The sequence below is a fragment of the Mustela lutreola genome, chromosome 7 (assembly GCF_030435805.1).
Source record: "Mustela lutreola isolate mMusLut2 chromosome 7, mMusLut2.pri, whole genome shotgun sequence".
NCBI classification, from domain to species: Eukaryota; Metazoa; Chordata; class Mammalia; order Carnivora; family Mustelidae; genus Mustela; species Mustela lutreola.
The window spans coordinates 52,716,871-52,732,898 of record NC_081296.1 but is presented as its reverse complement, the minus strand read 5'-3'; the positions used below and the strand labels follow the sequence as shown (position 1 = coordinate 52,732,898).

At 33.1% G+C, this 16,028-nt stretch overlaps 1 protein-coding gene across 2 annotated transcripts in view; it reads left to right on the top strand.

Moving 5' to 3' along the window:
• DENND4A (DENN domain containing 4A) overlaps positions 1–16,028 on the top strand; it is a 130,983-nt gene that overhangs the window by 54,186 nt on the left and 60,769 nt on the right. Inside the window, exons 5-11 of one of the 2 annotated variants that reach the window (XM_059180844.1) lie at positions 6,007–6,076; positions 6,636–6,805; positions 7,577–7,818; positions 8,590–8,656; positions 10,133–10,191; positions 12,151–12,295; positions 12,577–12,752. In XM_059180844.1, the coding sequence (XP_059036827.1) occupies positions 6,007–6,076; positions 6,636–6,805; positions 7,577–7,818; positions 8,590–8,656; positions 10,133–10,191; positions 12,151–12,295; positions 12,577–12,752 (929 nt within the window). Of the gene's footprint in view, positions 1–6,006; positions 6,077–6,635; positions 6,806–7,576; positions 7,819–8,589; positions 8,657–10,132; positions 10,192–12,150; positions 12,296–12,576; positions 12,753–16,028 lie in introns of those variants that run through there. The other variant, XM_059180843.1, reaches the window with a different exon arrangement.

The following is a 16,028-nucleotide window of genomic DNA, read 5'->3' as shown; positions in this document are numbered from 1 at the left end:
CTGGGTGTTATACACAACTAATGAATCATTGAATGCTACTTCAAACTTTATTTCTTAATGATCCTAGAGCAGATATGTCCTGTTATAACCATGTAAATGAATACTTTGCTAAGTTTTAAAAGATTTATACATATCTCATTTATTAAGTTTTATGGGAAGCAGATTTTTTTAAATTATTATTTATTTTCTCTTCTGTTAAACGAGCAGCATTAGAAATACCGAAGGTTTAGATAAAGCTAGAAGAGGAAGAACTGAAATGTATTGACATGTGGCTGGATACAGTGCAGATTTTGTAACCCTGAAAAATGTTTTGAACTCCCTCAGTAAGATAGTAAAGTAGATTTGTGTTGTAGTGGTTAAGGTCAGTATGGCCAAGTGGTTCAGAGTACAGACTCTGGAGCCAGAGTGTCTGAATATGCATCCTAATTCTGATATTTACTGGCTCTGTGACCTTGGGTAAGTAACTTAGTCTCTCTATGCATCAATTTCACAATTGTAAAATGAGGTTAATATCATCTAACTCATAAGGTATTGTGATGATTACATGAATTTAGAATTGTGTCCCAGTACATATATGAAAGTACTAAATGTGTGTTATCATGTTATCTGTAAGCATCTTCCAATTCCAGATTTTCTTTAAGAAAAATCTGCAACTTTACGTAGCAGCAGTATTTATGTAAAATCTTTAAATAGAGGGATGCCTGAGTGGCTCAGCTGGTTAAGCATCTTCCTTCTGCACAGGTCATGATCCTAGAGTCCCAGGATCAAGTCCCAGGAACTCCCTGCTCAGCGGGGAGTCTGATTCTCTCTCTGCTCCTCACCCCACTTGAGCTCTCTGTCTCACTGTCTTTCTTTTTGTCTCTCAAATAATAAAGTCCTAAATAAAGTCTTTAAATAGGTAATTCAAAAAATGGATATTTGACCGTATCTAACTTGTATCCTAAACAAATTACCTGCAGCAGTGTGACTCCTAATTGGGTGACCATTTTTTGTCAATAGCCATTCACATATAAAATGCCCCATCCTTTCATGCCATCCTTCCATCGTATTTTGGTTTGGTGATGACAGGTGAGAGTTGGAGAAAGTATGCTGGAGAAAAAAGATCATGGTAGCAAACAAGAGTTTTACAGGCCTTATGTGTTACTGAGAGTGATGGCAAGAAGGGCTTTTGAACGTCCATGATGTGATGTCCATCTTATCATTTTAGATTTGATCTGGTATTTTAGCAATATTGTGCAGGCTCACAGGTACTTCCCACTTCCCCATTGGTGAATTTTCCATTTATTTTGTGGATGTGTTCGTTTTTGATTCAAAGTAAATGGACAGTGTCATCAGAACCATTTCCAGGTTTTATTAGTTAATCAGTGTGTTCAAGGTAGAGTTACTGCATTGAAACTGAAACCAGAGATAGGAGTTTCTGTTTTTCCTTATCCTGAAACATTGGTCCCAGTATTGTCAGAGAGCATTTATTCTCTCCTAAAAGAAGAAAGAGGAATGTAACATCATGTGAACAGAAATAGTCTCCATCTAAACTATTGGATTTGAACTCCAGATTATGTGTAACAATTTAGGATAGCATCTGGTACACAGTAAGTGCTATATAAATGGTAGTTATACATTTGGTTAACTCTGCTTCAACAGTCCCTATTATGTGTATTTAATGTCTGAAGGAAAACTTTTCTTTTTCTCAGTTGTATTGAAATATAATTGACATTCAGCAGAGAAGAGTTTTGTTGTTGTTGTTGTTATTTTTTAATTTTATTTTTGCCCAGTGTTTAAGCTCTTCCTAAATTTTTAAAGAAATTTTACAGGAATAAAATCCTCTTAAATTTTTTTTTTCTTATTCTTAAATCTAGTGTCGGTCCTGAAAATTGGGAAGTGTGCCTGCTCTTAGCAATAAATGTCTTTTTTAAGTGATGGGTTGTGGTTTATATCTATTAACAATCTTTGTTTCCATCAACTATAAGGTAATAAAAGCAAATTTTATTCTTTGGAGCAGATATATAATGACTTCTTACTCTTTCAGAAAATTTAAAATAGGCATGCAATATAGGAAACTTATGTTCATATCTAATGTATATATAAAGAATCAGGAAATGGTTGGGATTAAATTATTGATGTGTTGATAATACCCAGCAATAGTTATGTAGCTGACTCTTGTTTTTGAAGATTGGGTAGCTTGAGTGAAAGTCATCTACTAGGTTTCTAAATCAGGGAAACAAAGAAAAACCAATCTAATGGACATGAGATCTATGTTGAAACTTTCCTCAAATTCCTGCATGATTTGTGTATCAGTCTTACAGCTTTGGCCTCAAAAAGAATCTCCCCCACCCTCCCATTAAGCTTATAGAAGCTTATAGAAAGAGTTTTCAAGAATTATTAGTTTTTAAACTTTGGACTGTAAGCCTTAAATGACTTGAACTTTGAATGATTTAGAGTAGAAGTATATTTTAGAGCCAAAAGAGAACTTAAAAGATGTTTCAAAAATGCTAGTCAGGTGCTTTGATTCACAAAGCTAATTTTTGGCAAATTTGGGACCATCTACTCCATTTTTGACTCACTGAGAGTATTTTTTTTTTTTAAGATTTTATTCATTTATTTGACAGAGAGAAATTACAAGTAAGCAGAGAGGCAGGCAGAGAGAGGAGGAAGCAGGCTCCCTGCTGAGCAGAGAGCCCGACGCGGGACTCGATCCCAGGACCCTGAGATCATGACCTAAGCCGAAGGCAGCAGCTTAACCCACTGAGCCACCCAGGCGCCCTGAGAGTATTTTTTAATACTCTATCCAAATGGTTCTTGTTTTACAACCTTTTATGAATGTCTGTATTTTAAAAAGTAGAATTATAGGGATGCCTGGGTGTCTTAGTCGGTTAAGTGTCTACCTTCAGCTCAGGTCATGATCCCAGGGTCCTGGGATCGAGTCCCACATCAGGCTCCTTGCTCACTAGGAGCCCTGCTTCTCCTCTCTCAGCTGCTTCCCCTGCTTGTGTTTGCGCTCTTACTCTCTTTCTACCTGACAAATAAATAAAATCTTTTTTTAAAAAAAGAGTAGAGTTATTAACTAAGTAATTAAATCATGTACCTAATTCCCTCCGTCACAAAAAAAGGTATCTGAAACAATGTTTTTGTCATGTAAACCACAATATGGGTAATTTATTTAGAAGTTAAACATTTCTAGAATAGTGATTCCTCCTACTTTCTTTTTCACTGAACTGTGTATGCAAAAAAAAACTTCAGAAAACCCTCTTTTAGTATGGCTCTTTTCCTTTGGAACTCCATATCTTTTACTGTCATTTTTAAGTCCGTTTTTTATTTTAGAATGTTCCTCTTGGTTTCTACCATATCCAAATGGTCATGTAGTTCCTTTCTGATCATCACAAAGATTATCATTGAGGGCTTTTTGTTATCTTTACAAATTGGCTATTGAGAACTGGAGTTAGGACCTATCAGTAGAAGGTCTTTTATTTATATGTTTGTACATACCTTCAGAAACTGTAAGTCTAGTTTACCTACATTCATAATATCCACTTGACTTCTATATACATCCATTCTTTTTTTTTTTTTTAAGATTTATTTATTTGAAAGAGTGTGTGTGCAAGCAGGGGGAGGGGCGAAGAGAGAGGGAGAGAGAATCTCATGCAAACCCTGTGCTGAGTGTGGAGCCTGACATGGGGCTCGATCCCATGACCCTGAGATCATGACTTGAGCCAAAAACAAGAGTCAATCCCTCAACTGGCTAAGCCACCCAGGTGCCTATATATATCCATTCTTTGATGCAAAAGTATTAAAACATTTATAAAAACAAAATGCCAACATAGCAATGAGCATAATTTAATGTCCTAAGCATAATTTAACATACTAGTTTGCTGGAGACCCTTGAAAAATGTTTAACAAGAAAAATTTCTAGATGAGGAGTCAACATACTGCTTCATTGTTTATAATAACCCCTCCTCCCCAAAAGGAAATAATCCAAGTGTCTGTCAGTATAGGAATGACTGTGGTGGTTTATTTATTAATGAAATAATACCCAGCAGTTCAGATGAAGAAATTAGATCTCTATAACTTTACTAATTATTAAAAACATACTAAAGAGCTTTTTTAAAAATGCAAGCTCTAAAAGCATATATTCAGCATCTCACCATTTATGTTAGATTATAAAGTATACAAAAGAATAATATATATATTTACAGATGTGTGGTAGAAAGTTTTTGAATGCATATGAATGAAATGCACTAACCTCAAGCTAGTAGTTAACTCTGGAGGACAGAAAGGGGTGGAAGACAAGGCTTTAGCTAAACCTATAATTTTTTTCTTTATGAATTAAAACATTTGAAGCAAATATATTAAATTATTAACATATTTTGTTTAATCTAGGATGATTATATAGGTGTTTGTTTTAACAGTCGCTTAGTAATTAAAAATATTTCTTGGGGTGCCTGGGTGGCTCAGGCAGTTAAGCATCCAACTCTTGATTTCTGCTCAGGTTGTGATCTTAGGGTTGTAGGTCAAGCCTTGTATCCGGCTCTACACGTAGCTTTAGATTTCCTCTCTCTTCTTCCTCTGCCCCTCCCCATGCACATTTGCTCGCTCTGTCTCTCTCTCTAAAATCTTTTTAATAAGATTTCTTAAAGTAAGTTATTTTCCTCTATATATTGTCTTCGGTGCTGTGAATCTGTCCCCATACATTGGCTTTAGGGGCACGCCATCATGTGTGCACCAACACCTCCTTTCACTTTCATTCAACAAATATTTTTTAAACATTTCTACGTAATAGGCACTGTTTTCAGTACTACAGATAGAGCAATGAACAAAATAAAGCCTTTACCATCATGGAACCTATAATCTAGTGGTGGGAAGCACATAATAAGAAAATATACAATATGCCACATGGTAGTAAGTGCTATGGAGGGAAAAAAAGCAAGATGGGATGATCAGGGGAACTGGGTAGGGTAGAGGGATGATTGCTATTGCATTAGATGATGAAGAAAGGGCTTTCTAAGGGGGGTGAGGAGTATGCTGTGTGCATGTATCTATCACCATCTGATGTCAAGTAGTGAATCTCCCAAGTTACATCTCCATTTCAGACCTCTTGCCTTATCTGCATTTGATTCTTCACTTTGGTTGTCTAATAGATATTTCAAACCTATCATGTCTAAAAGTGAATGCCTTTTCTTCACCCCCCAGTTTCCTTTACCCACGTCTTCCCCATCTCAGCTGCGCTGGGACTAGAAATTTGAGACTCCTTTGGGAGAAGTTGTTACAGAAAACAATGGGACTGAATGTATGAGATCATTTACAGAAAAGAAAAGGAGAGATCACATTCAATGATCAGGAAAAGAGAAAGGAGGAGACTGAGGAGTGGCCAGAGATTTTGGTGGGGAGGTGCCCACAGAATGTGATGCCTCAAAAGGCGAGAACATGTTTCAGGGAGTCATTAGTAGTGTCCGTATCTGCTGAGGTTAAATGAGATATAGACTAGGAAACAACTGTTAGACTTAGCATCATTAAAGTTGTTAAAGTGTTCTTTTAAGGAATGGTGTGATTAAAACTTGATTGGGAATTGATTCAGGAGAAAATGGGAAACAGGAAATGGATATAGCAAACTACAACTCTTCAATTTTGGTATAAAGAGCTGCAGAAAGATCTGGCAATATTGGAAAGAGGTTGTAGAATCCAAAGGCAGTTATACCCATGAGTAGATATTTCTTGATCATTTCTGCCCAAAGTTTGGAGTTAGAATAAAATCTAAATTGTTATGGCTTAGTTATTTTAAAGGGTCATGTTATCATTATTACAAGGGCAAAGCAACATTAAATATCACCTCGAGAGAAAAGTGGGAAAAACTGCAATAAAATGCTGGCAAAACAACCAACTAGAATTAGCTTACAGAAAACTTACTACATTTTAGATAATGTATACTGGAAATATCAAAGAGATTTCATTTTATTAAGTCACTGCCTTTTAAAATTAAATGATATTTCCTTTTTTTTTTTTTTTTTAATTCAGTGGGGATCTGCAGTGTACTTATGTTATAAAAAATCAGTGGCAAAGACTAACACTATATCCTACAAAGCTGGTAAGTATAATTTTTCATGGAATACTTAACATATATTATGAGGCCAGTAAACTTTAAGGGAAAAAAACCCTATCTTATGATGTGCTAGTGTCAGGACTGGGACCACAACCCATGTCTTTTTTTTTTCTTCCTGTTTTATCTTATCTTTATGTTTATTGAATACTTAATGGAAGACTCATTTTAAAGGAGCTGGGGTAACCATGCTAAATATTCAAAAAAACTAGTATATGCATATGCTTCAAGGTAGTGGGACCACAAACTGAAGTTTTAGGATTGTGTTCGTATTTGTGTATGTTGCTTCAGAATAATCTTTTCTTGTTTGTCTTACTTAGCCTTCATGGATGAAGCATGATAAATATTAATTAGTTATTATGAATATTTACAGTGTTTGAGGATTAAAATCTAGATGTATCCTACTGAAGCATTCAGTTATTTGATGAGCATATATGTAATGTAATGTTACTAAATATGTTAAATAATAAAGCATTTTAGCATCATTCATATTATGAGCACCTAAATTCAAGAGCTGATGACTTAATATTTATTACTGTTTTTATAGGTCTAATTTGTAGATATCCTCAAGAAGATTATGAATCTTTCTCACTCCCAGAATCTGTCCCCTTATTTTGTTTACCAATGGGTGCAACTATTGAATGTTGGCCACCCAACAGCAAATACCCTCTCCCTGTGTTTTCTACATTTGTGTTAACTGGAGCCTCAGCTGAAAAGGTACTATGTGTTTTAATTAGTATTATCAAGTCTTAAGTTTTATATAATATAGGCAACAGTAGCAACAACTGGTTAAATTGAATCTATTGTACATACTTCTTCCACTTGATTAAAATAACTATATACAGAGGTAAAGGAAAAGAGAATTTTCATTCTGCCCCATACACCCCAATGCTTTTTTGTGAATATGGTGAAAGATTTTTTCATCATCAGATGATGGTCCTTTACTGCTTCACTTTCTGTGATAAAGTTTTGAGAGTAATACAAAAGACATTATTAAGTATGCAAAACTATTTGGAATTATAGACTATTACAGTTGGAAACGACTATGGAAATCATCTATTCTAACATCCTCATTTTATAGATTGCAAAACTGAGGTCCAGAGAAATTTAATGAATCGCCTGAAGCTGGAATATATATTCCCTTATCTGACATTCTGTCCCACTGTCTACTAAATAATTATTTTCAGTTACTTTCTTATAGAGAATATTGATAAGTTGCTTTCACTCTTCAGAAAACAAACTCAATTTAATTAAAGAGAGTAGCACTGTGAAGTTGTGTGTGTGTGTGTGTGTTAATGTACTTCAAGAAAGCAACAGTGATGTTTGCTCATTGCTGTGTTCCTGGTACCTGGCACCTTGCCTGGCTCTCGGGCATATAAATGGCTCATAATGGTCTAGCTTATAATGGCTCATGCATTACATATTTAATGATGTGATTTGAATAAATGATATAAGGAGTATTTATTAAATATATTACTTGTTTTCCAGGTCTATGGTGCTGCTATTCAGTTTTATGAACCATACTCTGAGGAAAATCTTACAGAAAAACAGAGACTTCTTTTGGGTTTAGCATCATCAGCAGATGGGAAATCTGATAGTTCCAAAACAATTCACACTAATAAATGCATCTGTCTTCTTTCTCACTGGCCTTTTTTTGATGCATTCAGGAAGTTTTTGACTTTTCTGTATCGTTATTCTATCTCTGGACCTCACGTTCTTCCAATTGAGAAGTAAGTTAGAGAAGTATTCTTCAGTCAAAATTTGGTAGATCTTTCCATTATTTGTGGTATGTTTCTAATGGTAATTCAGTACATTTTATGTGGAAACTAGGTTTTTCCAGAGTTATTTGGAAAAAAACGTTTGGTTATTTCAATCAGGTAGTATTTCTCTGTTATACTTTTACAGTCATGGTACTTTATTTTCATTTTGTTTTAAAGTTTACTTATATATTTAGTGATCTCTGCACCCAACATGGGGCTCAAACTCCTGACCCTGAGATTCAGACTGAGCCAGCCAGGTGTCCCACATCATGTTATTTTAAATGATTTTATCTCTTAACAAAATGAAATTAATGTTTCATTTTTGATGCTCTTGCGACGTTTGGAGAACCTAATTGGCATTTTTTAATTAGGATCTTGGGATTTTTTTATTAGTTTTGTAATTCTTATTTTTCAAATAATTTGGGTTTATTATGAACTTTTTAAAATATCCCCTACTATCTTTAGATATCATGAATTTAAAGGAAAATTAGATAAACACATTCTTTATTCTATTGAATAATGTTTTATGCAGTAAAATTTGTTGCAAGTGAGATCTAAATATCTTCATTGTCTATTTGATTATTGTTTATACCATCTGTTACTTAAACTCTTGTATCCTAAAGCAAGGAATTTCGAAGTACACAGAACATTTGACTCAACTCAGACTTGTGACATGTTGACCTTTATAGTATATGGTATTCACTTTGGAATCAATTGGGTTCTTGTCTGTTTGTTTTTAAGGCATATTTCTCATTTTATGCATAAAGTTCCTTTTCCATCTCCTCAGAGACCACGAATTTTAGTCCAGGTAAGATTTTCTTGATTTAAGTACCCTATTAAATCATTATTGGCTCTGTCAAAATGTACCATAAGAATAACAATTATAAATGGAGGAAAAGAACAAATATTATCTAAAGAATCAGATAGTAGTTCATTTTGGAATTTGGGCCCTTAGTGTTTTATTAACTGCCTCCTCGGCAGACATCGAATGTTTCCCCTGAGATAAAAGTTCGAAGAGTTAAAGCAGTTGGCAGTAGACATTTTGAACATACAAAAAGGAATTTCTTTCCCCTAACCTTTGGCATATATTCCTGAAGTTAAATATATTAGAGTAGATATAAGGAAAAGTTGTATGTTTTATATATATTATGTAGGAAGGAAGGTTCATAGCTTTGTGATGGGAAAGTTCAAAATGAACATAAATTATTTTCCCTATAGCTTGTCCCAAATGACTGTATCTTTGCTCTTTTGTTTACATTTCTTTTTTTGTTTGTGCTCTTGATCTGTAAGATGTCTCTTATTTAATCACCATTTACAAAGCAATTTCTATAAAGAAAATATTATTATGTGTTATCACTATATGTGCTTTACCGTATTTATCACAGCCCTTAATGGAGGTGGGGTATCATTCAAAATTACAAGTATTTGGCAAATAGGTATTTAGAGATTTGTGGAAATATGCCTAAATATGCATAAATTTTAAAATGTAGATAAAACAATTGTATTATTGATACAGATAAAATGTCTAGAAAAAATATCATTTTTATAATCTTCATAATCAGTTTGTATATCCACATGTCTTCTTGGTATTTAGTGCCAGAATATATGTATGTGTGTGTGTGTGTGTGTATGTATGTATATGTATATGTGAATGTGTGTGTGTGTGTATATATATGTATATATATACATATATATATATGACTCAGTTTGAATACACATAAAAGATTTGTTTTATGACAGAAGGTGGTAACTCTTTTTTCTGTTGAGGACCAAACAGTAAATATTTTAGTCTTTATAGGCCATGCTATCTCTGTCAAAACTACTCAGCTCCTACTGTGAAAAAACAGCTATAGATCATACCTAAACAAATGAGCAGTGCTACTGTTCTAATAAAACTTTATTTGTAAAAACAGGTGGTCTAAAACAAACAAACAAACAAACAAAAAACCAGGTGGCCTGTGGATTTGCCCTGGAGGCCATAGGGTTGCTAATCCTGATTTTGTGGTATTAAATGAATAATTTGGTCTTTCAATAAAATTTTATTAAATTTGCATTAGGGGAAAAGAGAATTCAGAATAGGAAAAGTTAGTAGTTAGAAGAGGTCAGTGGTTAGGAAATGCTTTTCAGGATCTTAATAAGTGACATAAACAATTCATATACTGGTTAATGTATATATTGAAACTTCGTGGACATCATTATTAGCCTACTTTTTTTTTTTTTTACCAGAAAGTATTTTAAAGCTCATCTTTATATTTCAAACACTTTATTGTAAATTTTCTTCTAGTTATCACCACATGATAATCTGATTCTCAGTCAACCTGTTTCTTCACCTCTTCCACTAAGGCAAGTAAAACTTCCTTTTTACTTGTGTTTCTTCAAATCTAGTGTGAGCTAAAGTGACATTCAAATATTTTTTTTTCCCTAGGTAAAATTTCAGATACTGATAGAAATACTTCTCATTTAACTGTATCCTACCTAAATTCCTTTTACTTAAAGGAAAAAGAAAAACCTTTATAATAGTTTGGTATTTTTATGTATCCATTATTTATCAAGTACTTACTGTTACATAAATAGGTATATATGTATATAGAATTTGAGTATGAAAAGAGTTATTTTTAGCTTTAAATATCTTCTGAAGAGCATTCAAATGCAATTAATTTTAAATTTAATCCACAAATAAAAAAGATACTCCTAAATACTAACCATGGAATAAAACAAGGTATTTCCTCACTCAGAAGTTAAGAGAAATTATGAAATATATTTTCAAAAGTATCACTTCCTGAAATGTAATTAGCTATGTAATTTTCTAGCAGAGAAATAGTTATGATATAATTAAGTTATTTTGTAGCACGTACCTAAGGGAGACCAGCTGCCATCTTTGACATTAATTTTGTAAGAATTGCAGGTTATTTCATCACTAGGTCTTGGTCCAGAGTGAGCAGTGTTTTCTTAACCTTTGTTTGAGCTGAAATAAACTAAAATACTGACTGACTGAGACTTTAAATAAAATGATCCTAAATTACCCAAGACAATTTTTTTTTAGAACAGCGTTATCAATATGATTCACATGCCATATAATTCACCCAGTTAAATTGTACGATTCAGTGGTTATATTCACTCTGTAAGTATAGAGATTTAGAGAGGTCATTATAATCAATTTTAAACCATTTGCGTCACTCTAAAGGAGAACCCTTGTGCCCTTTCAGTTACCTTCCCTCCCATTTCTCCCATTTCTACACGCACAAACACACACACATACACATACACACTCCCCAGCCCAGGGCAACCATGAATCTTTCTGTCTCTACAGATTCAACCAGATTTGCCTATTCCGGATATTTCATATAAATGGAATCATATAATATGTGACCTTTTGGTTTTAGCTTCTTTCACATATAATAAATTGTCCAAAATTCATCCATGTTGTATCATCATTACTTTATTCCGTTCTGTTTCAAACAAATATACCATTATATAGATAGACCACATTTTAGTTATTCATTTATCAGTTGATGGACATTTGGCTTGTTTCTGCTTTTTGGCTATAATAAATAATGCTGCTCTGAACATGCACAGAGTTTTAGTGGACATGTTTGCATTTCTTCAAGAGACTTGTTATTAGTTCTGCTTTATTTAAAAAAACGTTAATTTGGTGAAGCCAGTTATTTAGCATTATAAGGGCAACATACTGATTGGCTTACTGAATTACTTACTTTGTCAGTTCAGTATTTATTATCACACAGAATGTCTCAGTTTAGGTTATTTATTTGCTTTTTATGTGTATACCATTGCTCGACTTGGTAGCTGTTGATATCACATTATTCTTACCATTATATCACCAAAGATAGTCCATTTGTAAATCCAAATTTTAATAGACATATTTACCTTAAAAGAAGTAGACCTGTAAGTCATGCATTTTTCTGATAATCTCCATGAAAGATGAGCCACTAAAAAACAAACTTCCATAAAACAAATATGCTTTCAACTAAAATATCCCCCTTATAGATTGAATTCTTTACTTGGACATTATCTGCATAACAGATCTTTTTATGAAAAGAAAAAAAACTTTTCATTTTCTATATTGAATACAATGCACAATAATTAAATAATTCTGAAACCTCAGAAAACTTCATTATTTTCATAATGTGTTTCTGGTGACATTTTTTCACACATAAGGGAGCAGTCACATTTAAAGTTGAATAAATAATATAATCCTACACTAATCATGACCTTTTTTCACTATTTTGGATAATGAGGTATTTGAATTTTTTTTTAATTGTGTATTTTTGTTTGGATTGACAGTGGTGGCAAGTTTTCAACACTACTTCAAAATTTAGGTCCTGAAAATGCTGTGACACTACTGGTGTTTGCAGTAACAGAACATAAGATTCTCATCCATTCCTTAAGGCCTTCCGTGCTTACTAGTGTGACAGAAGCATTAGTGTCTGTGAGTATCAAAGTTCTTATTGGCAATCAATTTCATTCTAGACCTAATTTTTTTATTTAATTTAAAGCTACTTTGAGACTTAGCTAAAATTCAGGGAGTAATGAATTTTTATGTTGTGAAAAAATGTTAATTTTCTGACCATTAATATTATAATTATTTTATTTGTTATCAAATGCTAGACTTCAGGTATGTATATTTAAAAGACAGTTTTTTGTGTATGCTGATAAATTATGCTTCATTGTCAAACAGCTGAATATTCTCCTGTCTTTTATTTATCCAAGATGATTTTCCCTTTCCACTGGCCATGCCCGTATGTTCCTCTCTGCCCATTGGCTTTAGCAGATGTCTTGAGTGCACCATGTCCATTCATAGTAGGAATTGATTCAAGATACTTTGATCTCTATGATCCTCCACCAGATGTTAGTTGTGTTGACCTAGATACCAACACCATTTCTCAGTAAGTACATTGTAGTGATTCTATACCAAATCAATTACAACTTCATAGTGTACGTATGTAATTGTATATTTTTTGAATGCTAATTAGAATTCTTTTGAGCTATATTGTAACCAAAGATGGTTATTACCATCTTTGAATCAACTCATACTATTCTTTTTTTTCCCAGATTTTATTTATTTTAGAGAGAGAGAATGAGAGTGTGAGAACTGGGGAAGGGACAGGAGTAGAGGGAGAGAATCTCAAGCAGACTCCATGCTGAACCCAGAGCCCAGCATGGAGCTGGATCTTACCACCCTGCGATCATGACCTGAACCAAAATCAAGAGTCACATACTTAACCAACTGAACCACCCAGACTCCCCCAACTTGTACTGTTCAGTGGGATAGATTAGGGTATTAGGTTTTACTGTAAAGAAAATATATATTTAATCCTCAGATCTTTAAATATTTAAGAAACATTATTATAATCTTATACTTAGAAATTTAGCAGAAGTGAAATTGAGCTTAAAAACAGAAGAATTTATTTTCCATTTTCCAGATAAGTATGGGTAAAATCACAAATTGAATTGGAGTACTATAACCTGATATTTCAATTCTATTTCTAAGTCTTGTGTAATACTATTAGAATGCTAAAACTTCAAGAAAAATTTATATACTGCTTTAAATTTTTAAAATAACTTTTAAATTATACATGATTTTATCACCTTTATACTTTAGGAATATTAGGACTTTGTAAGTTTCCTTTTTTATTGGAATAATATTTAAGTTGTAACTACTGGAGCTCTATTTTTATAGTTTTTTTTTTTTTTTTATAATTCAGTTGTTCTCTTGTACCCTTTATTTTCAATTTAATCATACTTAGGCTATTCAGGGAAGAGGAAATTGATGCAATGACCACATTGCATTCACAGGACATACTTAAAATAACTATGAGTTAGTCTATCAGTAAAGCCCAAAAGCTGGTGCACCTTTTACAACTTAAATATGTGTATGTGCAATAGGTTTTACTCCATTTTTAATAAGCAAGCATATTTCATATTAAAGCCTTTTGATTTAATTCTATAATCATATGTTAATTCTAATCTTGTATGTTGAAACCTCAAGTGCCTAAACCACTAGAAAAAAATGGCTTTTTATTATAGGAAAAATAATATATAATATAAAAAAATGTAAAATGATAAATAATATATTATAGCAAGAGAATACTTTTCTGTTATAAAGCATATACACTATCAAAAATTTTTTTTCAGACAACGCTTAACCAAGAAAATATGGAATATACTTTATGCATAAAAGCCACTTTTTATATGGATTTTCAGAATCAAAGATTCTTTACGAGGAACATGTCATTCATTACCAGGAATATTTAATTCTTTAAATATGAAAGTAATATCTCTTTTCTTTGCCAGTTGTTACATGACACAATGTTTTTAAAAATTGAAATGAAGAGTGATAAATTAGTATATACTGTATTTTTATGGTAATAAGTTACATTTACCCTCTTTTATACTTTCCAGTCTGTTAAAAGAATTTTTTTAACTTTATGTTTTTGTTTTGATCACCATTGAGTTAAAGAATGAAAGAAAACATGGGTCATTTGCACTCATAAGCAGTCTTCCTTCTTGTTATTATTGCCTATAGAAGGACTAAACTAGTGAACTTAACAGCTTTCTACTTTCCTTCATCCAGAATTTCTGGAACCTCAGTCTGAAATTTGAAAGAAAAACAGGTTCTGAATATGCAATTTTGGTTTCTTTTGCCCTCTCTTAGATACATAGAATACAAAGTATGTTATGTATGTCAATAAATTTTTGAAGAAAGGGAAATTAATAGCTGTACTAGGCATAAAGCTATATACATAACCTATGTTATTGCATCTTATTCTTTGTATTTTGTGAGGTAGTTTTTATTAACTCCTCTGACAGGTAAGGAAACCAAAGCTTAGATTTTTAACTAATTTATCAGAAGGCTCATAGTTACTATCTACTGCCAGCTGGATTTTGAAACCATTACTGTCCAGCTCTAAAACCAGTACCTCTGCTGCTAATTATTGGTTATTTATGTAACAGTAATCTTGTAAGTGGAAGTCACCATGAATAAAAATGCAGAAGGCTATCATAGACTCAAACTCAGGAACTAAATTAAGACTCTCCAACCCAGCCAAGTTTTAGAGTGACGACATCAAGGGCAAGAGGAGGAAGTTATGTGAATAAATTATAGAAATTAGATGCAATGCACAGATACCAAGATTCTGCTCATTTATACTGCAGATATATCTTGAATTCCCTTTTTTGCTAGGCACTGGGAATAAAAAGGCAAACCAATTATACTCCTTTCTCCTGTTGCTCATAATCTAGTTTATAAAGCAGGCACTCACACAATGAACAAGGTACAGTGGGAGTGCTGTGTTGCAAAGTTTTACCAAGAAAAAATAATGTAAAAAGTGTTCTACATTGTATTCTCTCCCTGTAATGCAAGATTCCATGCCCCTGAGTCACATTATAAATGAAATATAACCTTCACTGTAGGACATCTGCAGTTGACTCTGTGCTTTTATCCTCATTTGTGGAAAGATAGGGTAGAATCCAAGACAGAGATTCTTTATCAACCTAAGCTTTCCCATCCATTCTTTTTTCTTTGTTTAGTTTCCAAGGTGATAATTTTGCCCTTTTTGTTCTGTGGGAAGTACAGAGAACATAAAAAAAAAAAAAAATTCAACTTCCACTGTACACCTGGACTTTATTATTGTCTTTATTTTTTTTTTAAAGATTTTATTTATTTTATTTGACAGACAGAGATTACAAGTAGGCAGAGAGGCAGGCAGAGAGAGAGGGGAGGAAGCAGGCTCACTGCTGAGCAAAGAGCCCGATGTGGGGCTCGATCCCAGGAACTGGGATCATGACCTGAGCCGTAGGCAGAGGCTTTAACCCACTGAGCCACCCAGGCGCCCCTATTATTGTCTTTAGAACATGAGTGATTTACTTTTCTTCTTTTTCTCTCCACTTCTCAAGTTTTCTTAAAAAAAAAAAAAAAAAAAAAAAGGTATTCATAGCTTTTAAAGTATAAAAAGATTTAATAAAGAATGAAATCAACAAAGCTATAGTTAAGTCTGAAAGCTTTATGGTGTTTTATCACTGTCTCTTTTCTTCTCTCACCCCTTGTATAGTTTGAAGAATAACCATGTTACAATAATTGTCATAAAGGAGAGTGTAGGAGTACAAAGCTACCACTTTTAAGCAGATATCCTCTTTTATAGTTTTAAAAGTATTTTGGAATG